Source organism: Strix uralensis, chromosome 1 (assembly GCF_047716275.1).
Source record: "Strix uralensis isolate ZFMK-TIS-50842 chromosome 1, bStrUra1, whole genome shotgun sequence".
Lineage (NCBI taxonomy): Eukaryota > Metazoa > Chordata > Aves > Strigiformes > Strigidae > Strix > Strix uralensis.
In genome coordinates, this window is record NC_133972.1 from 134011004 (window position 1) to 134033712 (window position 22709).

General features: G+C 39.9%; 1 protein-coding gene across 2 annotated transcripts in view; it reads right to left on the bottom strand.

The window, feature by feature from the left end:
- Nucleotides 1-861: 861 nt before the first annotated feature.
- The window catches only part of CA8 (carbonic anhydrase 8), a 54069-nt gene continuing 32221 nt past the window's right edge, over nt 862-22709 (bottom strand). For both annotated transcript variants that reach the window (XM_074893794.1, XM_074893784.1), the window contains 2 exons: nt 15943-16109; nt 862-3153 (listed from right to left, as the gene is read on the bottom strand). In XM_074893794.1, coding sequence (XP_074749895.1) covers nt 15975-16109 — 135 coding nt within the window. In that variant the 3' untranslated portion in view covers nt 862-3153; nt 15943-15974. The remainder of the gene's footprint in view (nt 3154-15942; nt 16110-22709) is intronic.

Below are 22709 nucleotides of genomic sequence, written 5' to 3' on the forward strand. Positions count from 1 at the left end.
GGCGGCAGAGCCAGATTTTGCCTCATGAGGCACATAGCTGCTTCTAAGTATTATATCATTAATTTCTTGATCAACAAGTGTGTAACTGCTCAACACCTCTTGGAAACTTGTAATTCACATTTCTAATAAATCTTTAAAATAATGTGGAGCATCACACACATTCACACTTACCTTTAAAAATACTTCCAGTGCAGATAGCAATCTGATTCAGAAGAATTTTAGTGGCTGTAGGCATGAAGAGGAAATTATTCATTTAGGGCCTTACACTATCCTCAGAACACCTTTATCAGTTTTTATGATTTCTTAAAAATGTTAATACAAAGGCAGGCAGGTGGAATTCTAATCAGAGAGTAGCAGAGCCTCGCCACACTCCATAAAACCTCTCATCAGTGCAGTGTAACTGAAGTAATACACAGAGAGCCCTTCCTGCAAATTCCCCCTGTAGATTCCTACCAAAACCAGAAAGACTAATTTAGCTTTTCCCAACACACCATGAACGTGGGTTCACCAATCTGTAATTAGAATGGGTGTGTTTTGTGAATGAATTTGCTGTTACAATTAAATTTAGTTCTAAAGAAAAAAATACAGTTATAAGTATTTTTACCAGTGGGGTTTTTTTCTCTTTCAAAGCCAGGCCTAAAAAAAAAATTCTGACAAATATTGAGACAAATTTACTAATCTCAATTTCTCAGTAGTAGTATTTATATGACTAGAAGTTCATTGCACAAGGCAATGCAGGAAAGAACAGCAAACACAGGAAGGCAGCACAAGGAAGGGAAATAATGGACTTTTTGGTGGAGACATTACATCATTTGCTTTGCAATGTATCTGTATTTCACAGACAGAATAATATCAGCCAGCTCCAAGATAAGGAACACATTTATTTAGAGAATAAATCTAGTTCAGATTTCATCATAATGTCAATATTTGCCATATTAATACTTCAGTTCCTCTCAGTTAATACCCAGTAGTTAATAATATGTGGTGTGCAAAGGGAAAAGATCTTCCGAATGAGCTGTGCAGATAACCTGGGAATTGCCAGGTTCCGAACGCGGGTCACTCTGCATTTGGAGGGTTCCTTCATTGCTGGGTGCAAGGAGATAGGAATAGGTCTTTAACTGGCAGAAACCAGTTGATTTCCACCCCACGGGGCTTTGTTTTGGGTTTTTAATTCAAGATTTTAATACCAAACCTGACCGTTAGGACAAATTATCAGGCTCCTGTCAAAAACTGCGGACAGTCCAGCCTAGGCATAGCAGGCCATTGCAGCAGACTTTACGCAGAAACTCCTCCCTGCCCTATGGCAAGATGTGAACTGGCGGGAGGCCAGGCTCTGGTGACCAGCGTGTTGGGGTTGGGCTCTGGCTGCAGCTGCCTGGGGAGTCATTGATGAAGGAAGAGGGGCAGCAGCCCATGAAGCTGCTACATGGACATTATGGAAGTGCTGAGGACATTGCAGATGGAAAGCTTGGTTTTGGCCAGCACTGAAATCTTGAACCCCTGGACTAGATAATGGACTTACATTTCATTAAATTTGGGTGGAAGGAGGTGAAGGACTTCCTTAAACATAACCCTAAGAAATACAAGTTTCTATAGGCCCAAAGAACAAGTTGCCAATTGCTACTCTGCTAAGCCCAAAATAAACAGATGACTTCATGGTGCACTGCTTGCTGCAAATTTTCTACACATTTATTGCAATGCACGCTGTCAAGGGCAGCTGTGTGTCTCTCCAAAGGAAGCATGTGTTTCTGCAGTACACACAGTTATGAACACATGAAGTAGTCAGCAGCATCCACTCCCCTCACCCAGCTCACATGTGGTGTCTGGGTTTGTCCTATTGTTGCTGCTGTCCCTAATATACATGTAAGCGACTCGGGAGGATTTGCAGCTCATTGTTCAGCAGCAGCTCTCCCGTAACCCTTGACGAGGTGGATGAAGCATGCCTTCTGACACGGCATTTACCATTGCCTGCTGATGACTTTGTGACTGATGACTCAGGGATCTGCTCCAAGGGAGTAACCTCCCCTTTGTGAACCCTCGGTTTGCATCTCTATCGTGCCCCAGCCTGGATCTTGACATCTGTGCCTCCGGTGTTCTTCCACTCACATAGGTCTCTGCATAAACCTGCCCTCCTCGTGCTAGTAAAGTGGACCTCACTGATAGCTATGGTGATAAAAGCTACTGCCCACCACAACACTGACTCTGTCCTTCGGATCTTGTTGTCTTGCAGGAATCAGAAGCTATGAGCTTGACTAGCTGGCTTAAACTACCGTTCCCTTATCTGTTCTGTCAGATGTGTCATGTGTGGCCCAGCGTGGCAACCCCCATGCTGTGCAGCGAGCTCAGGACATGCAGAGCAGGTCCCCAGACCACCATCCTCAGCAATGTACAGAACAAACAGAACTGTCATAATTCACAGGAGAACAAAGGCTGATCATTTTCTGCCTGAATTGAACATGTCTTTGCAAAGATCCATGACTCACCAAGTAGAAAATAATCCAGATGATCCTGTTTACTGTTATACCAGTTAATTTTCCTTATTTCAAAATTGTCCTTTATTTCAGTAAGATTCCTAGTAATGCAAATGTCATTCAGTCTTATTTAGATAAATCATCTTAAGTGCCTAGGTTTGGCAGAGAAGTGCTCTTTCTGCCCAAAAATTAACTCTGAATTTGTATAATACTCTCTGTGAACAGTGTTTTTATTAGCTTTATGGAATGCACTTCCCCTCTACAGAAAAGATGGTTACTGAAAGTACAAGAGATGATACGGAATAAAATTAAATCTAACGTTCAAAACAAAAATGAGTATTTCTACATATCAACATTCATACCAAGCTTAAAATTAGTACTATTTGGATCACAGACCACTATTGAATGCTATGGCAAAGAAACTATATAAGCAATGATAATTACCATTTAAAAATAGTTAACAGTGTGAATTGGAAGATTTAATGTGTTTTCTTCTTTTAATGTACAGCCCCATTCCCAGAATTTCACTGGACCATGCGGACAGACCAACTGGCACAGCTGTCTATCAAGGCTGAATTAGATGAAGACAAACAATACAGGCTTTGTGGTTCAACTGAAGCAGCAGCCTCAAAAGTTTCCATTTCTCATCTGAGGCACTGTGGGAGCATTGTCTTCCCCCTCTCTGAAAAGAGAATGGAACAATTATGTTACTGAAATTCCTCTGCAGTAGGTCTGAAAGACTGTTTATGTCCAGCCAGGGAGACAGGGAAAACTAAAAGCTGGGATTTCATGACAGCAGGTGGGGGCAGTTTCAGGGTATATACTTCAGTGACATAATGGTCCTGATTCTTCTCTTTTAGGGTAAAGCCAGTGATGGAGGATTTACTAGCAATGGAGGAAATGGCAATAAAAATACAAAGTTAAATGCAGTGCTGAACTTATTAACTTGAAACAAAGCTTTGCAATTGGCTTTCTGAATCAATCGGGTAATTGATTCTAATGTGGAGAGCATGGCGATAAACTAGAAAGGAAAATATACTAGTCACAGAGAATTTTTTACTGTTTACAGTTTTATGGGCCCTACCAAGTTAAGTGCCAAGTAGACAGCTCTCAGGGGAGTCAGGTGGGCTCAGGAGATAGAAAGCAATCACCCAATTTGTCCCTCCTAATAGCAGTAATATTCATGAGCAGCAGAAATAAATCTATACTTGGTTTCATGCAAACACATATGCATGTGCTTCAGCATAACCTTAGGAAATCAGCTGCTCAGGTTGCCCCAGCGCTCTCGGTTCAGAAGTGGTAGGTATGAGAGTGCCAAACCATTTCATTCTCGTTTACTAGTAATCTCATTTTTTCCTGAGGTTATTTTAGTGCTAACTATAGCTCAGTAAGTACACACAAAAAATCTGTGATTGGGTGCAAACGGTCACCTGAGGCTACAACTGGTTGCAGGAAGAGTCAACACATCTGTATAGAGTTTCCTCTCATATTTTTAGGGAGGAAGGGAGTGTAGAGGCTGTCAGTCACCAGCAGTGCTGTTAAGAATTCGGAATCTGTGCCACGATTTCCATGTGCTCCCTGGTTACCATCCAATACCCCCAAAAGTCATGGTGTCTGGCAGCAGGACCATTTGATGGTCAACTTGAAGAACTTTCTACCAGCTGCCTCCTAAAAGAAGCTGTAAGCCCTTCACAGAGCAGCTGGTTTTAGCCACAGTTACGCTCTACGTAATAGCACAAAGGATTCCCAGTTCTTTCTGGGGTTTGGTATAAACGTGTAACATAAAAAAAACATCAAATAATAACAAGTTATTCTCCATCTCTAGAAAAACTCTTGGCATGTTTCTCAATGGGCTACTGACAGGAGGATGCAGGGACCAACCCCTCCTTCAAGTGAACAGAAAGGTTCCTTTTGTGCGGACAGAAGTGATCAGGGAATTAGACTGAAAAATCTGAGCGAGGAAGCTCAGCAGAAGCCAAAAACTTTGTGTTCTTAAGGTTCTGTGTAGGCAAACTAATGCTGTGACACAGTGACACTTTCTCAATCTCAATTAGTGCTAAACTAATTAAAAAAACTGTTTTATACACTGCAGTGAGTAGTATCTCTCTTCTTTCTTGGATAATCCCTAGTGTAATGTAAGGGTGATTGAGTATCTAATTGCTCCTTAATTGAATGCACATCTTGTACATTTTTCACTAGTTCAAGCTTAATGCTTTTAGTCCAAAAATCAAAGTCAGTGAAATTAAGTTGAACTGGGATTTGGGCAGCTATTGTATTACTGGATTACATTTGGAAAGGAGCCTAATTATGAGCCAGTCTGAAGAATTCAGTGGTGTTTGTTATAGAAATACTTAACATATTGTCTGACAAAAGACTTTATATATTGGTAGCGTTGTTACTCATGTTTACCCTTTATTCTTGTTTAAGTGTAATTTTTCTGCCATGCTAAATTAATAGCAGTGGTCTATAACATATGTGGTCAAGTAACACACTAGGCTAAAGGTTTATGTAGGCATGAAGATGCCTGCTTTTCTTCTGAAAAGTTTCTGGAAATGTTATATTTGAGCTACAAATGGGCATGTGTATTGTAATTAGAAAACTGCCTAGATGCCTTGCTTGTTTATAGATTATATTTCTGCCTCTGAAATTTCTTTTGCTTAGGTTGAGTACTACATATAGTAGAGTCCCACTGCTTCTGGTGGAGTCCTCTACAGATCAGACAACCCTTCCCAAAGAGATGCTTTCAGGATCAGTGCCATAAAGTGTAAATACCTGTGAAATCTGAGATCTATTATCACAATACCCATGGTTAAAAAAAAAAAAGATATTAACAAGGTCAACCAAAATTCAGAAATCATCCTCAGAATGTAAAAAAATCATTATGATACCAAGAATATTTATTTCTAATTCTTTCATAGAATAATTTTATGTACTTAGATTCCTCACAGAGAATAAATTTTCTTGTACAAAACTGGGATAAATGCAAGACTGTAACTTTATCTCAGAAACAAGGAGCAGCAGCAGGAGCAAAGACAGGGCCAAACTGATGTATTCTTAAGAACCAAAGGTCCCAGTGTTCCCATAGTAATAGACAGAACACATTTAAAAGAGAAGATATAAGAAAACTTCAATGAAAAGGATTATTTTTCAAAGTCTTCCAAAAGTGTTGAGAAAGTGCAAATAAACGGACTATAGAGAAATGAAATAGGATGGCCACGATAATACGCCTTTCCATCTGATAGGGAGGAAATAAGATGCTCCACTGCAGCAGCCTTAGGTCAAGATCACTACACAAGATCAAAAACCTTCTTCTGCTACTTAAAAGTAGTCAGTCTGCTTTCTGGAGAGCTTTTCCACCTCTTTTGTCTTACCATATTCCTTGCCATTATTGTCTCACACAATGCCTCTGGATTTTTTCCCTATAGACGTATCTTGCCTTCTCCTCCTTAACACCAGGTTAAACTAAAAAGTTTAAGAGTTTAAAAAAAATCAACAGCAAAAACCACTTTAACACTGACTACACAATACCATTGTCCTATACCTTCCTAAAAACAGCACCTGAAAGTATGGTCAGGCACAGATTCAGAGTGCCTCAGAAAGAGAACTGACTACCTTATGAATCCTTATCTTTCCTGAAACACTTTGCATTCCCTCCATGAAAAGGTCACAATTTATTGAGTCTACATCCAGTTCTGTGGACATTTAACAACATCTAGCTAACTAAAGTGTACCTTTGTTTCTCTTGAGCTCTGGGGATGCATAAAAATCTTTTAAAAGTTACAGTAAGTTTTGCTTTGTAGCACTGTTCTGTCATAACACCACATCTGTGGTGTTAGTCATAAAACATTGCTAACCACAGCCACTGCTGGTATTCCAAAAACATTTTCAGTAACCCAAATAACTTAGTCTTGTGTGCTATTTGTTTTTACAACATTGCTGTCTGCTTAGCAAGAGTTTGTTTGCATGCTTTCATTGCATTGTTTTCATCCATATGAAATCATTAGAATTACAAATTCCAGTAAGAGTGAGGAGCTGAGACTACCTTGATCTTCAGTTTCAATGGAGTAATAATGTTCTGCTTAAAACTCCCTGGGTGATTTCATCTAGGTAAAAGAGTGCACTCCCACTGCCTAACATATATAACATTGCTGAAGAAGGAATGCATATTGCAGGCTTTCTTCTCTGTCTGTGTACCTGTACATCTTTCTAATATCCTTGACATCTGAGAGCTGTTACATTACTATATTTCAAACATACTAACCTGAAGTGTCTGTATTTTAAAAAACAGGTGTAGTTTTATCAAAGGGACTTAAGCTTCCTACCATTTTGCCTCACCACTAATTTGCAGCATTTTCCCCATAAGTGAAATTAACATGACAGCGTTTCAGTGGGTGTTCAGACTCTAACTTTTGTCTTGAAATTGCCAACTGCGGTGGTGCAACTCCTCCCCCCCACTTCTCCTTGCTGGGCCACTAGGTGCTTGGTGTGATTCTAACCCCCTCCTGGGCCACATACCAACCTGGGGAGTTAAGGACTGGTAACAGAAGTAAACAAGAGCATTAAGGTGCCCGTTTGACCAGCCTGGCTCCTGTTCTCCCCATCAACTGAGAACAACAGCAGAATTGCACACTCATCAAGTTCTTGTGCAACTGGTGGAAGACACCAGAATACCTCATTGTTCCAGCTGGGCCAGAGTGAAAATTACCTGACGAAAATAAATTATCTTGGACCCTATAAACAGCGACCCCAAGTGAGACCCTTTGAGCTTTCCCAGACCGGAGGGGGCTTGTGACCAGCATCTCCTCTGAGTTCGGACACCTCTCAGGTACCAAAACCCCTAAGATACCATCCACTGTTGGAGCCGATGGGAGGCCAGGGCAAAGTCGACCCACTCAAGTCTCAGTTACTGCCCGTTGAGAAATGCCAACACATTGTGATTATTTACTCTAAACTCAAGAAGAGGGAAATTTTAACTTTGAGCTAGATTTTCTTTCACCTACTCTCTCTCTGCTAACCGATGTGTTTGGGTATACACAGTTATTTTCACTACTGTGGGTACATGCTTATTCCACTGGATCCAAATATTTTTGTCTGTGTGTTTATACATCTTGTGGTTTTGAATGCACATGTAGATATGTATTGTTTTAAGGTACCACACAGTAAGTTAGTGTGAATTTAGCCATCTTTGCATGTGCAGTTAAGTCGCTATTTTAATTATAACATATTTTACTGAATTATTTTGTAAATCTTTAAATTGGTTAATGATTAAGTGCTGCTAGTCATTAATAAATCTTGATTTGCTGCTAAATCATTACTGTGTTAATATTTTCATCTGCGACACCAATAAATGTGCTGTGAGGGTGTTTTTTATGACAGGCACTCCCAGCTACATTATCACTTCCCAAGTAGCTGTGTACAAACCATACATGGTTTATGGTAAGCAGCAGGAAATTACATTCTCAAAATGCTTTTCATAAAAAAGCTGATGATAACAGTGCACTGTGGATAGCAAAGAATATGTGATGCTGATAGAGAGTCACAGGTCACGAAATTTGGGAGCCTTTGTCAGCATGAAGTATCTTATTTGAAGCATAAGTAGGGGGTTGATTCCTAGGCTACCTTGTGATTTTTTTTAGATTTGAAAAGGAAGCACAGTATCTTGTTTCTTTTTTCCTTCTTCTTTACATGTTAAGGGATTTTGACTGTTTTCCATTCCTCCACCAATATTTGTGTATTTCTAAGAGCTCAGTAAAGGATTGAACAAGGATAATTCCAATATGGTACTAATTCTGGAAACAGCTACAACTCAAAATGGTTTTCTTCCTCATTTAGGGCTTGATCAGTCCCTATATTGATGCTCTGGCCTGGACACAGCATAAATTCCTCCTGTGTCAGTGACTCCTGGGCTGCCTGTGGCTACCAAATCCCTAAACTGTGGCTCCTGTGTCAGAGGTACATCACACAAGCAAAAAAGTGTTTTGCTACTCACAACTTGAATCCTCAGCAGCGGGAAAAAGTGTTAAGCTGACATTACAGGGATCACTTACAATCTCAGAGCACACCCCCATTCCCTGCTATTACAATAAAGTAGTGGGAAGTAACCTGAAAAGGCACCATCTTTCAGACATTCCTGAGGCTTTTGGTCCCCTGAATGCTCCAAAAGTTTTGGTATGTTTCCAGTAGGTCTCCAATTATGGTGTGTGGCTCACAAGCCAGAGCTGTTTGGCCCTCTGTCCTGTAGTCACACACTCAAATGTAAGCACATTCTCAAGTACTCTGAAGTGGCAGCAGAGTGTTGGGCACTATACATAAGCTCTTAAAAACGGGATAACAATAGTCGTTTTTGTTGATAACATGAAGTTCAGTTTCTTTCAAAGACTGAAAATTAACAATTAAACCAACCGCCTTTTAAGCACAAACCCTAAACTCATGGAGACAAACAATGACAGATGAAAAATCACTTGCTGAGAAGCAGCATAAATACTCATATTTCATCAAAGCTAGGAAATTGGTGTTTGTATTTCTAAAGAACTGATGTTGATAATCTTTGTGCTTGTTGTTTTTTTTTTTTAAAAAACAGGAAAAAGAGAAGAATGGTCATAGTAGCCTAATGATGCATGGCTGATGAAAGCTCACTCCAGCTCTGGATCTACACAACAGGAAAGGATAAAATGTCCAAGTGCTGGAACTTCCGCAGAGCAACTTGTTTGTGAACTTCAACATTTACAAAGGCTACTAGTGAACTGAGAGTAAAGACACATATTGATTGGTAATGTAAACCTCCACTCAAATGCAAAGCACACTGAGATCTGCTTAGGCAAAGAAATACAGACCATATCATCGTGCCACTCTTACCTCCATTTCTCAAAGGCAAGGCACAGCTCCATAGCTCACTTTGTATTTGAATATCCCTTCATATTCTATAACCCAGTTACCACACAATGTGCAATGCCACAAAGAGGGCAGTGTACCATTACCTGTTCAGTACTAGCTCATTCTCACTGGCAACACTGATCCCCTGTTCAGTGTCCTGTGGAAAGGGCAGCATAGTTTTGCTGCCACTGGAGCAGTTCAGCAGCTTCAAAAGCAAGTAATATGCACTATCCACTCACTAAATGCACCAGATACAGTCACCATATGGCCCTCTCTCTTTACAGTGAGACTGTACCAATTTCTGCTTGTCTGCTCAGACCTCTCACTATCATGCAGACAGTCTCTGCAGTATCAGGCATGCAGTCTCTGTTCCTCCCACCCTAAATTACTCCTTCCTGTTCCTCAGGCCTAGCACAACCTTGGTATTTTAATGATGTAATTTATTTTTTTTTCTCTAATCTTGAATGTACAACTAGGAAAATGATAATTATATTAAGAATGGGCTTTAATCCAAATTAATTATTGCTATCATAATTTACAGGACATTGGATAAACTTGCAGCTACTTACAGTCTGAGGTCTACCAAAGATGTGTGTGTATGTATGAATGTGTACATGCATTTGTGTACATAAAAAATTGATGCTTTTTCAGCAGTCTCTGAACCAGTCACAGAAAAAATATTCAGGAGAACTGGAGTAATACATATAGGTAGATGGAGTAGGTACAAGCCATCATCACACTTGGTGCACAATTCTTTATTTATGGATACAAAATAATGTCTGGGATGTGCAATTTTGAGACAGCACACTGGAGATCAAATACTTTATTAATTATGTTCAGTGGAAAGTAAATTAAAGTTTAGCACTTTCAAAAGAAAATACTCTTTCAATATTATTTTAGCAAGTTATTTTTTAGAACTAGCTCTTACCGCCTTCTATTAAAAGAACCTCATTGATTTTATTGACTTCTGTACCAAGCACTTATTTGACCTCCTCTTAGTAAATGGGAGCAATGCCATTTAACTATCCTATGCATGGAATCATGCTTAGACACCCTGATTTATAAAGGGAAGAAGACATATAGGCATGCCATACTGAATTCAGTAGCATTATCAATTCAAATTGATATTCAAGTGTTTGAAATCAGACATCTTGCTCATTCACAGATAAAGCTGTTCCACTGACGTAATAGAGAAAGGCATGTCTATCAAATCAGTTACATGTAAAGCAACAAGGATCAAAGAGAGGTTAATAAATCCATTGGAAACGACAAATGATGCTGTCTTCAGTAAAGAATACACTACTGAAAAAGTACTACCCATTAGGTAAGGTGGCAAGCCCCAAAATAAAATAGCCTGCTGGAATACTCACGATTCACATGTTTAAAATTAGTGAGTCAGGATTCAAACTGCCAAAAAACTAGCCTTTAATAAAATGGAAGATTTAAGTTTTTTCTTATTTGATTTCTAGGAGTGGTAGCTTTTGTTGTCCCCATTGTTAAGCTTTGCTGTACAACAGTAAGAATTACAAATCTTTTTCCAAAATCACCTGAGATTATCAAGAAATAGTCTGATTCCCATCGCAAGGGCTCTGAGTCAAGTATGAAGTATCAAAAAAACCTAGTGGTAACACTAGGAAGTCACAATGTTATCCTTTCTCTCTTCTTTCAGAAAAGGATCTGGGAGTCCTGGTAAACAAGTTGGACATGAGTCAGTAATGCACTCATGCAACAAAGAAGGCCAACAGTCTTCTGGGCTGCACTAGGAAGCACACTGACAGCAGGTGAAGGGAAATGATCCTTCACTTCTACTCAGCACTGATGAAACATCCAGACTACCGGGTCCAGTTCTGGGTTCCCCAATTCAAAAGAAACATGGACATACCAGAGTGAGACCAGCAACAGGTCACAAAGATGATTAAGGGATAGCAGCACCTGTCATAGATAGGCTGAGAGAGCTGGGACTGTTTAGCCTCAAGAAGAGATGTTTTAAGAGGGATCTTATCAATGTGTATAAATACTTTATAAGAACAAGTATAGAAGATGGCACCAGACTCCTCAGTGGTACCCACTGAAAGGAGAAGAGGCAACGGATACAAATTGAAATACAGGAAATTTCATTTAAAATTTTAAAAAACCTTTTTCTCTTCAAGGATGGTCAAACATAGGTACAGGTTGCTCAAAGAATTTGTGGAGTCTTCATTCTTATGATATTCCAAACCCAGCCAGACACGGCCCTTAGCAACCTGTTGCAGTTAATGCTGCTTTGAGCAGATGATTGGACCTTTAGATCTTCAGAGGCACCTTCCAACCGCAGTTATTCTGTGATTCTATTGTTCTTCACTGTCTAAAATTGAAAATTTTTTCACCTTCCATGGCTGAAAGCAAATCTGTACTGAGCTTTCCCTCCAAATTCCTTAACAACTGACTGGTTCTATCACTACTGGATATCATTTAAAGAAGTTAGAAATAAGAAAAAAAATGGCTTTCTCAGAAGAAACATATGTGAAAACTTTGGCAACTGCAGGAGAGAAAGGATGTAAAGGCTGTTATATAAGGGATATATTTCAAAAACACACAGAGTCCAAAGACTCATTAACCCCAGGCTATAGAAGAGAGATGCATTTTTAGCAGAAAAGCAGAGCCAAAAGAGGCCAACTAGATAGCAACAAACTTATTCTAGAGGGTTAAAGAGAGCAGTGAAGCTACAAAGTTCAACCTGTTTTGTCCTCCTGAAGGCTCCCTTCAGAGCCTGACCAAACTTTGTTCTAGGACTGGAGGAGGGTATTTTGAGATCTGGGCTTTCCCATGATAGAGGAACATTTTTTTTAAAAAAAGTTGTTCTTTATCAGTTCTTTACCTGAGGTTACACGACATGATATACCATGTTTGTGTCAACTCTGACTTCAATTTGACAAACTAGCACAAATTGCATCAAAGATCAACATACACCATCTGATCATAAGCCACAAAGGGTTCAGTCCTGTCAAGGTTTAAATTAAGGCTGAAGAGCAGATATTCTGAAGATCTGTGAACATGGCATGCATTCTGATTCAGTCAAAACTAATTAGACCTTCTAAGCAACCCCTTTTTTCTCCTATGTATACAACACTCATGGAAATACTTGTCTCCTTCTTTCCCTGAGTGATGAGGCCATGGAAAACTAATGTTCCTCAAGGTTCTGCAAGTGGCTGTACCACACTGGCTTGGAATAAAAGAAAATACTGAAAACTTTACTGACAGGAGTTCCAACAGCCTTGGCAGAGGGGCATCATGTCAGAAAAAGAACTCCACCAGTGTGTTTGTAATTGTAATATTCAAGACATACCAAAACTTTAAAATAAAAGGTAATCTCCTCTTTGAAAGGAATAAATGCTCCCTCTTGGATCACTATGTAGATGTCACCCTACAAACTATCACCTCCCCATCTGCTACTGAGTCTTCATGGTAATATTCAGCTGATGTCAGCAGTCCCAGCTTAAGGACCATTACCCATTCCTAGGAATGAGAGGTGTCTTTTCTGAGGCTCTGGGGTCTGTGTGAGGAGCTGCTGTTCCTCAACACCTTCCTCCTGGAAAGACCTGTGTGAGGAAATCACTACAAAGTAGGCGGGGTTTTTTTCCTCCCTTTCTCCCTCTTTGCATAGAAGAAAGGTGATCAAAGCCACACAATTTCTTTTTACACTTCATTTTTCCAGCTGCCCAGAGACAAACCCTATAGCAAGGATGTATTATGAACCCTTGATTGGTTCAGTGCTATTTGCACTTATGTATCCAAAACTTAAAAAGAAAACCTGCCCAAATGAATTTCTGATAAATAATGCAATCAGGTGTAGAGAGCCAAGTGCCATTTCTTCTGTGGGCTACAGAATGCCTGAAGTCAAAGTTCTTTCTCAGTGCTTGAGAGTCTGTATTTAGCACAGCCCTACAGTGAGGAATATCATTTTACATTAAAAATTTGATCATTTGGGAATTAAAACTGCAGATTATTTTGTGAAGCTTGGCCAAGATAAATCTTATTATTTAAAACAAATCTTTGTAAGTATTGACAAATGCAAAAAAATTTCAAACATGAAAGCAAAAGGGAAATTTTTACATTTCAATTCCAGCATTGTAAAGGAAACTCTTTCATGCTTAAAATTCAAACTCAGCGTGTCAAGTAATTTCACTGTTACAGACTTGAATTACCTCCACTGGCCTGAGGGCAATATTCACTCTCTGAGAAAAACTGTACTTTAATATCGCTATGATTTTCCCAAGTAATTTTTATGCAGAAACCAGGATGAATTTGAAACATCCATTTCAAGATTAAAGTGATGACATTTGGTGACTGCAGAGAACCATGTAATTGAGAATTGAGTTTAGGGATGTGCCCAAAATTAAATATGGGAATAAGAAAACAGTATTAATAAAAGGACCAATGTTTTGCTTTCTTTGCTTAACTTCTGGGATGCAGATATTAAATAGGCTTATAAAATACAAATAACCCTCACTTCAGAAATGTTTAGATGCATACACTATATTGAATGCTTATGCTATATGGAAGGGCCATGAAATTGTTGGACACTGTCCCAGTCCATTTAATAACTTCTGACACATGCAGGAGGAAAAATAATCTCCCCACTCAGTTTTAATGGATCCATTTTTGGAAGCACTGAATTATCAATCTCCTTTAGGGGTTATCTGCTGCCCGATCATTTGTTAACTTCATATGAAGTTGGGGGCTGGACCTAGAGCATGCTCTGAAGAGACTTAACTTCACAAGAGTCTGATGTGAATTAAGAAGTTCCATCATTGACCTAGATAGGGCAAGAATTTAATGTAGAAATAAATGTCCTTACCCAAAAGTGTTTATTAAAAAACTTTCAGCAGTATGCTTCCAGGTGAAACTCTGGATGAACTGGTTCTCTTGCAAGTATATGGCTTTGAAGATGATCAGGGGGCTGCAGCACCTCCCCTATGAGGACAGGCTGAGAGAGTTGGGGTTGTTCAGCCTAGAGAAGGCTCTGGGGAGACCTTATAGCAGCCTTCCAGTACCTAAAGGGAGCCTACAGGAAAGATGGGGAGGGACTCTTGATCAGGGAGTGTAGTGATAGGATGAGGGGTAATGGTTTTAAACTGAAAGAGGGTAGATTTAGATTAATATAAGGAAGAAATTCTTACTGTGAGGGTGGTGATGCACAGGAAGAGGTTGCCCAGAGAAGTTGTGGATGCCCCCTCCCTGGTAGTGTTGAAGGCCAGGTTGGATGGAGCAACCCGGTCTAGTGGAAGGTGTCCTTGAATTGGAACTAGATGATCTTTAAGGTTCCTTCCAACCCAAACCATTCTATCATTCTAAATGTGCAGATAGAAAAACTGATGCTTTTATATAATGGATTCTACCAGTAAAATAGGGTAATGGGGAATACCCCATCTTTTTATTATTTAAATAAGTTTTATTGTAGCATAGTGGATAAAAAAAAATATGTTAAAAAGTAGCAGGAAATATTAAAGAAAGCAAGTGAACAGATTCATTCTTTTCTTGAAGACTTCCCAGATTAGCTGTCTTACTATTTGTATCAAAGTGGGGCCACTTCTTTACAAAACCAACCATAAATTTTGGTGTCTTGACTCACTACTTTCAAGGTAACTAGTTGTCTTGATAGCAAATTTTCTTTAACTCTCTAAGAATCCCATTACCAGGTTTTTCATTATTCTAAAACATTGATTAACTAAGTATAATGAGGTTTAGGAATAACTGTTGAGCGTTGAGGGAATTTGTCCTGTAAGTGAGAGAGTCTAGGGGAACATGACATGGGAGGTTTTAATAACTGAAGTGGGGATAATGCAGGTTCACATGTATACTAGCTCTTACACATTGAATCCAACATCATCCCTCAATTCTTGCTCTGTGAGCCAATGAAGGCTGAAAACACTGCTGAGGACAAGTAGCAGCAACTACTTTGATGAATGAAAAATGAAAAATTATCCATGACAAAAGCTAATTAGTTTCCTCTTGTATCTGCATTAGTTTTGCCCAAGATTCAGCCTTGTTGGTAAAGAACAACATTCTAAAGCAAGAAGAAGGTATCAAAAAAAAAGGTGGCCTCCTTTGAGATTTAAAGGCCTTCTTCCAGAACTACTAGCCTGGTTTTTAATAGATAAAACTGGAAAGATTCACCAATGACTGGTCTTCTAAAAATGTGGTAAGAAATCAACCAGTGAACCTCAGTAACTGGGGATATCTACCACATAACCTAGGCATACTGTGCTGTTGCTCACTGCAGTAGGAGAAATTTGAAGCTACAAGAAGTAACTGTGATCTAACTGTGCGTGATCCACTGCCTACTGAGGTCAATACAAATACTTCCATTCACTAAATCACGTATTATATTCCAGCCACTAAAGAACCTAATAGTAGCCAAACTGTTCCAGCCACTAAAGAACCAATAGTAACTAAATTATTATACCACGGGACAAAATAAAACAGTACAGTGTCAAAATTTACAATTGTGACAATACATCATAACATTAGCTGAAATGAACTCAGTTCATTTTCTGCTTTAGCTAAATCTCCCCTATGAATATTATTTCAATGTTTTTTCTGCTAAGCTTTTACTTACCTAAATAAAGATTTCTTTTTGTTGTTCTTCTACTACTGAAATGCAGCCCTGATGACTCTATCGCTAAGTGGCTGAGTTGGTCTGAAGTTATCTCCTAGGATTCCATCACAGCCCTCTAAAAGTTCAGCACCTTTAACATGTGTCCTCAGTCTACGAAATTCCTCTATCTGAAAGGCAGAAAAACAGACATGAAGAAGATGAGACATATTCTTCACTATGGGACTAATGATCAAAATCCAGCCACTTCTGCAGCTTTGAAACTTGGACTGTTCAGGTACCATATACTAACATATATATCATTAATATATCATTAATAACATTTTAAAATAGTTGTCATCACTGTCAAAACATTTAACATACAGAGAAAAACAGGAACTTTTATGCACACGGTTTGGCAAACTTATCCTTTGCTTTTTTGTAACTTCTTTTGGGATCTGTAACTTTCCTAGCCATTGTAGACTACATTCTATCAATCAATCTCACAGTTGTGACGTGAGAGTAATCATTCTCATTTTCTTCAAAGAAGTGCATTTCAGAAATAGCTTGGTTGACTATAAATTGTTTTGAATTTTTTTCAGTGATTTATTTATTGCCTGAAATTGTTGCTTCATTTAAATAAAAATTATTTTCTAAACCAGGAGAATTCTGAACAGACTCTCAGCTCTAGAAGTCTGTTGACATTTTATATGGAAAAACACTGGTTTTCCAATCAAAAAAAAAAATACCACTCCAAAAGTTCTGCAGATGTAGGTGCTAAGTGTACTTAGAAAATCAAATACAGTCAAAAATCAATATAAAGCATTTCAATTGGTCCAAAACACGTATGTTTCCAGTTTGTAGACTCTTTTTAGATTTTTCTATATCTAATCTGGTGTAGGGGAGAATGTGAGAAGCTCCATCTCCATCCGTGGTATCAGCATCAAGCTCTGTGCGATAAAAAACTAAGAAAATCTATGCATATCTCAGCAGTATTACATCTTATTGTTCAACAGTGCTGTTTTTAAGAGTCTGGTATTTCAAATAAGTAGTTACAACTACTAGAAAATTGTGTTTGTTTTTGCTTTGGCATATTGTATCTTAGCTGGATACAGCAAACCTACTTGAAGGCTGACTTCCCTAGCAGGAGCCTTTTTACTTGTACTGACCCTGTAATGCCTCAGTATCCAGCTCAGCTATAACTTGAAACTGAAGCTACACAGAAAGCAAAATGGAGCCTGAAGTATTTAATCTTTTTACCATCTAAGAGATTATAGAGAATTAATTTCTCCATGAAAACCACCCTATGAAGGATTACAGGGAGAATGCAAGTATGATTCCAGAATTAAAAGAAATGAGGTACTAAACAGCAGGTAATGGCATTTAATTCTTATACTGCCTGCAGAGAATACTTTCTTACTGCAACCTGGAAGACAACTGCCTTCACTGTTTTCCACTCTACAGCAGAACTGATACAAGCTTATTTACTCAATTTAGAGGCTAGCTCTGACTTGCTTTATTTTCCTCAAAAAACAGTGTGCTTAGAAATCAACACTAAACTTCTTGCAGCCGAGACATAAGGCAACAGCTTAGACTCAAAAGATGAAAAGCAGAACGAACTGTAAAGCTCCTTGAAGGTGTTTTTAGAGGCAGAACCCTGTTTTGGAAGATTATTTTGTTTGTTTACTTAAAGCAAGCTGAAAACAAACCCACCAGAGGCTTGGAACTGAAAAAGTCTTCAGGAGTCAAGTGCTAGTAAATCACTGAATGGGTTTTGTAAAGGTAGCCTCTTTCACCACCTGAATCAACTCTGGAAAGACTGAAATAATTGTAGTTTAGGAAGTAGCATTTTACAAGAACATGGCTTTTGTTTGATCTTTTGAGAATGAGAGACTTCAAACAAACACAGATGAAGGAGAGGGAAGAACAGACTCTGCAAAGCTGGCATTTGTGAGCTTTCTCCTACCATAACTACAAATGCTCTGCCACAATCCCCACAGTGAAATCCTTCTCCAGGAGGTACTCCTCACAAAGCAGCTTCCAGTTTCTTCAGTCAGGAAAGTAGGACTGACCCCATGCCTGCTCTTTAGTCTTCAGGGAAGTCAAGAAGGTATCCCTGCTCCAAGGGGGAATTGCTTCTGAGATCACCAGCCTCCTTGTTTAGTCCTTCATATCATGGTTCAGACCCCTGTGACAGAGTCCCTCTATACACATGGTGGTCCGCTTCACTCCTGAGAAGTGGTTCTGTCAGAGAAGGATGCTGGCTGTGCTCACATTACTTTCCCTATTAAATTTCCACGTGATAAAGCAGTACGTGTGCCCCACTTATTCTGCTTCATCTCATATGGAAGCACTTACTATCTCCAACCAACTCCTCACAAGTCAACCCTGTAGGACTGCGAGGAAATAGGTATTTTAGAGGCACACAGCCAAGCATCCTTGGTTGTTCATACACTTTCAACAGGAACAGACATTTATAAAGGCTCTTCTCATGCCCAGAAGACACTAAGGATGACCTGGGCCTGTTCACACTGAAATTCAGGATCAAGTTCTAACCAGTTAAGGGGTAAAAACACAATATTAACAGTCATGTTTCTACTAAGTAAAAGCACTTAGTCAGTATTTTGTAGAATTTTGCAAGAATGTTTTTACCACTTCCCTGTATTCAGATCCTGAACACTGCTTTCTTTATTTTTACTTAAATATTTGCTGAAGAACAGAACACACAAAACAAAGATTTTGCATGTTTTCTCTACAAATGTTTCTCCTATATGAGGAAGAGAAGAAACATCCTTCTGCTGAAAATTTCACGTGCCTTTGTGACACCTTCCAAGAACACAGAGCTGCTTCCCAGTACAGAGAATACCACAAACCTCTCGTAGTGCTTTACTTCACCGACTACATAAATTTTGCACAATTCCCACTCCAGCTCCATATGCTAGTTACTATTTCTGTCCTTTAGGAGGTCTTGATTTTGAATGAGGTAGACAAAAGGACTAGAGACATCACCATTCAATACATAACCAGTTAACTCTGACAATGAGTACAGCAGAACGACAGCTCCTTGCTGCGTCATTGTTTAAAATCCTTATTCTGAGTGGCTTAGACAATGTACTTGTTCTGGGTTCAGTGAACCACAAAGCACATTATTCACAAATGTCCAATTTTTTTTAAATATAGTGGAGAGAAGTACAAGCAAGTCTTTTTCAATTATTTCCTGCTCTTTACTGGCCTAATAGGAGGGAGTTTTCTATTTTCTCCTATTGCATTTCAGCAGTGTACATGCATGGGTGAGGTGTCTCACAAATGCAGTCGACACAGTTCTTTCTGGGCTATATATTTCAACATAAGACAAGTGAGGATGATAAAACCACAAAAGGAAGGTAGGAATATACAAAAAGAGCACTGCAGGGTGCAGCTTTCCAGGCATGCTCCTTTCCACTGAGGTCATTAAAAAAACTCCAAGAACCACATTTTGTAAAGCCCTTATTCTCCAGGGGAGAATAGTTACCTGCACACTTTTTCCAGACCTCACAGAAAGACCCGTGAAGGAAAGAGCTCTCTGATGGAAGTGAAGCCTCATGTCAAAGAAAATGAATTCCAGTGAGGAAGCACATCCTGATGCTGCAGTCCTGGATTGCTCTTTTGCTACTCCTATAACCCACACACTCAGATCCCAGCTGCTGCAGTGAGGTGCATATGGAGATGAATCTCCTTTCACTTAACATTGACTTAGATCAGTAGCAAATCAACTCCTCACTTGAACTTTACTATCTATAAATGTCTTCGGGAGAAACAGAAAGAGGTTCTCTACTTTGCAATGGTCAGCCTTTTAATGCCTATGCCAAAACAGTTATTTCTCCATTGTTTCAAAATAAGCAAATGTGAAAATATATAGATGTGACCATGAACTAGAATTGCAGTTTTATTCATTTTTTCTCCTTATGGCCCACAGTTTGTTAAGCTAATCAATACTGCTATGTTAATTACAGAAAATCAGAATGTGAATGAGTATCTTGTCTCCAATATATTAACTAGCTTCATCAGAGGAAGGCAATAAAACCTATTCAGTATCAGACTGTGTCATTCTTTCTTGTTACTTGTTACTGACACTCAGAAATTGATTATTTTATGGCATGAAAAATGAAAACAGAAAGCCTTGAATTTGTATCTTACTAGTTATAACCACAGATGCTACTAGACTTTATATAAATCACTTGAAGTTTCATAAGCTGTGTTCATTAGTACTCCACAGAAGAAAGTTCTACAAGTTAATGACACATATAAAAATAATGTATTTAAATCCATTAGAAATGCATTTGCACTGAAATCTATGCTTTAATACCACAAGCAGGATTAATAAAATTAAATGACTTTACCGGCCTTCCATGAATGATTCAGAATGGTACATGCTATACTACATCCTCTTATTTCCCACAGACAAAAGCCCATGCATTTCTAATCTCTCCTTAAATGGAAACTCTCATAGGCACTCATGGCTACACGACAAAAGAGGACAAATACATGCAGCCAAAATCATAGAATCATATCACAGAATCATAGAATGGTTTGGGTAGGAAGGGACCTTAAAGATCATCTAGTTCCAACCCCCCTGCCATGGGCAGGGACACCTTCCACTAGACCAGGTTGCTCAAAGCCCCATCCAGCCTGGCCTTGAACACTTCCAGGGAGGGGGCATCTGCAGCTTCTTTGGGCAACCTGTTCCAGTGTCTCACCACCCTCACAGTAAAGAATTTCTTCCTTATATCTAATCTAAATCTATCCCCTTTCAGTTTACAACCGTTACCCCTCATCCTATCACTACACTCCCTGATCAAGAGTCCCTCCGCATCTTTCCTGTGGGCCCCCTGTAAGTACTGGAAGGCCACTATAAGGTCTCCCCAGAGACTTCTCTTCTCCAGGCTGAACAACCCCAGCTCTCTCAGCTGGTTCTCATAGGGGAGGTGCTCCAGCCCCCTGATCATCTTTGTGGCTTCCTCTGGACTCAACTGAGCAGGTCCATGTCCTTCTTATGCTGGGGGCCTCAGAGCTGGACACAGTACTCCAGGTGGGGTTTCACGAGAGCGGAGTAGAACGAGAGAATCACCTCCCTCGACCTGCTGGCCACACTTCTTTTGATGCAGCCCAGGGTACGGTTGGCTTTCTGGGCTGCGAGCACACATGGCTGGCTCATAGTTTTCCATCAACCAATACCTCCAAGTCCTTCTCTGCAGGGCTGCTCTCAATCCACTCATCACCCAGCCTGTATTTGTGCTTGGGATTGCCCCGACCCATGTGCAGGACCTTGTACTTTGCCTTGTGGGACTTCATGAGGTTTGCACAGGCCCAGCTCTCAAGCCTGTCAAGGTCCCTCTGGATGGCACATCCCTTCCCTCCAGCACATCAGCCGCACCACACAGCTTGGTGCCATCTGTGAACTTGCTGAGGGTGCACTCAATCCCACTGTCCATATCGCCAACAAAGTTATTAAGCAGCACTGGTCCCAATACTGACCCCTGAGGAATGTCACTTGTCACTTGGACATTGAGCTGTTGACCAGAACTCTTTGAGTACGACCATCCAGCCAGTTCCTTATCCACTGAGTGGTCCATCCACCAAATCCACGTCTCTCCATTTGAAAGACAAGGATGTCAGCAGGGCAGTGTCAAAAGCCTTGCACAACTCCAGGTAAATGATGTCGGTCACTCTTCCCTTACCCACCAATGCTGTAACCCCGTCGTAGAAGGCCACCAAATTTGTCAGGCACAATCTGCCTTTAGTGAAGCCATGTTGGCTGTCACCAATCACCTCCTCATTTTCCATGTGCCCTAGTAGTTTCCAGGAGGATCCGCTCCATGATCTTGCTGGGCACAGAGGTGAGACTGAATGGCCCATAGTTCCCCGGGTCCTATTTATTTTCTTTTTTAAAAATGGGGGTTATGTTTCCCCTTTTCCAGTCAGCAGGGACTTTGCTGGACTGCCATGACTTCTCAAACATGATGGTTAGTGGCTTAGTCTCTTCACCTGCCAGTTCCCTCAGGAACTGCAGATGCATCTCATCAGGTCCCATGGACTTGTGCACCTCCAGGTTCCTTAGATGGTCTCTAATCTGATCTTTTCCTACACTGGGTGGTTCTTCCTTCTCCCAGTCCCCACCTTTACCTTCTGCATCTTGGACAGAGTGGCTGGAGCCCTTGTCAGCAAAGACTGAGGCAAAAAAGTCTCAGCAAAAAAAAAGTCTTAGGAAGAAATGCTAGTTGCAAGTTAAAATCTTGGATGTCTAGGCTATAGCAAAATATTCTGGCACCCCCAAAATCTTATTTTGGGCATCCTGGAGAACTCTCAGTTGCTTTTGATTTTAGAATCCCAGAATCACTGTTTCTCACTTACTTGTCCCCATATTTAATAGACATCTGAAAGCAGTATCTGATGCAAGTAAAATTTTTATCCCACCTTGGCAAAAGTCCTTCACGTCTTTTCTGCACAACCTTGACTTTAATGCTACTGCATTCATAGCTAGCAGTGAGGATTTTCTTTCTAATTGATGCTGATCTACAACAAGTACAAAGTATGGTGGATCACAGAAGTCCTCACCGATATCTCACTCTGCTCCAGTGCCACATCTCACCTGCATACTGTGTCAGTGGCAGTGAAAAAACCCCTCCATGACTTGTCCACCGTTTATCACTGCAATGTTCTTGCTGGATTGGGTTTATACCAATCAAAGTAATGCAGCAACACAAACCAGCCACCCCTCACCTAAAGAAGGCCATGGTTATGAGTCACACTCT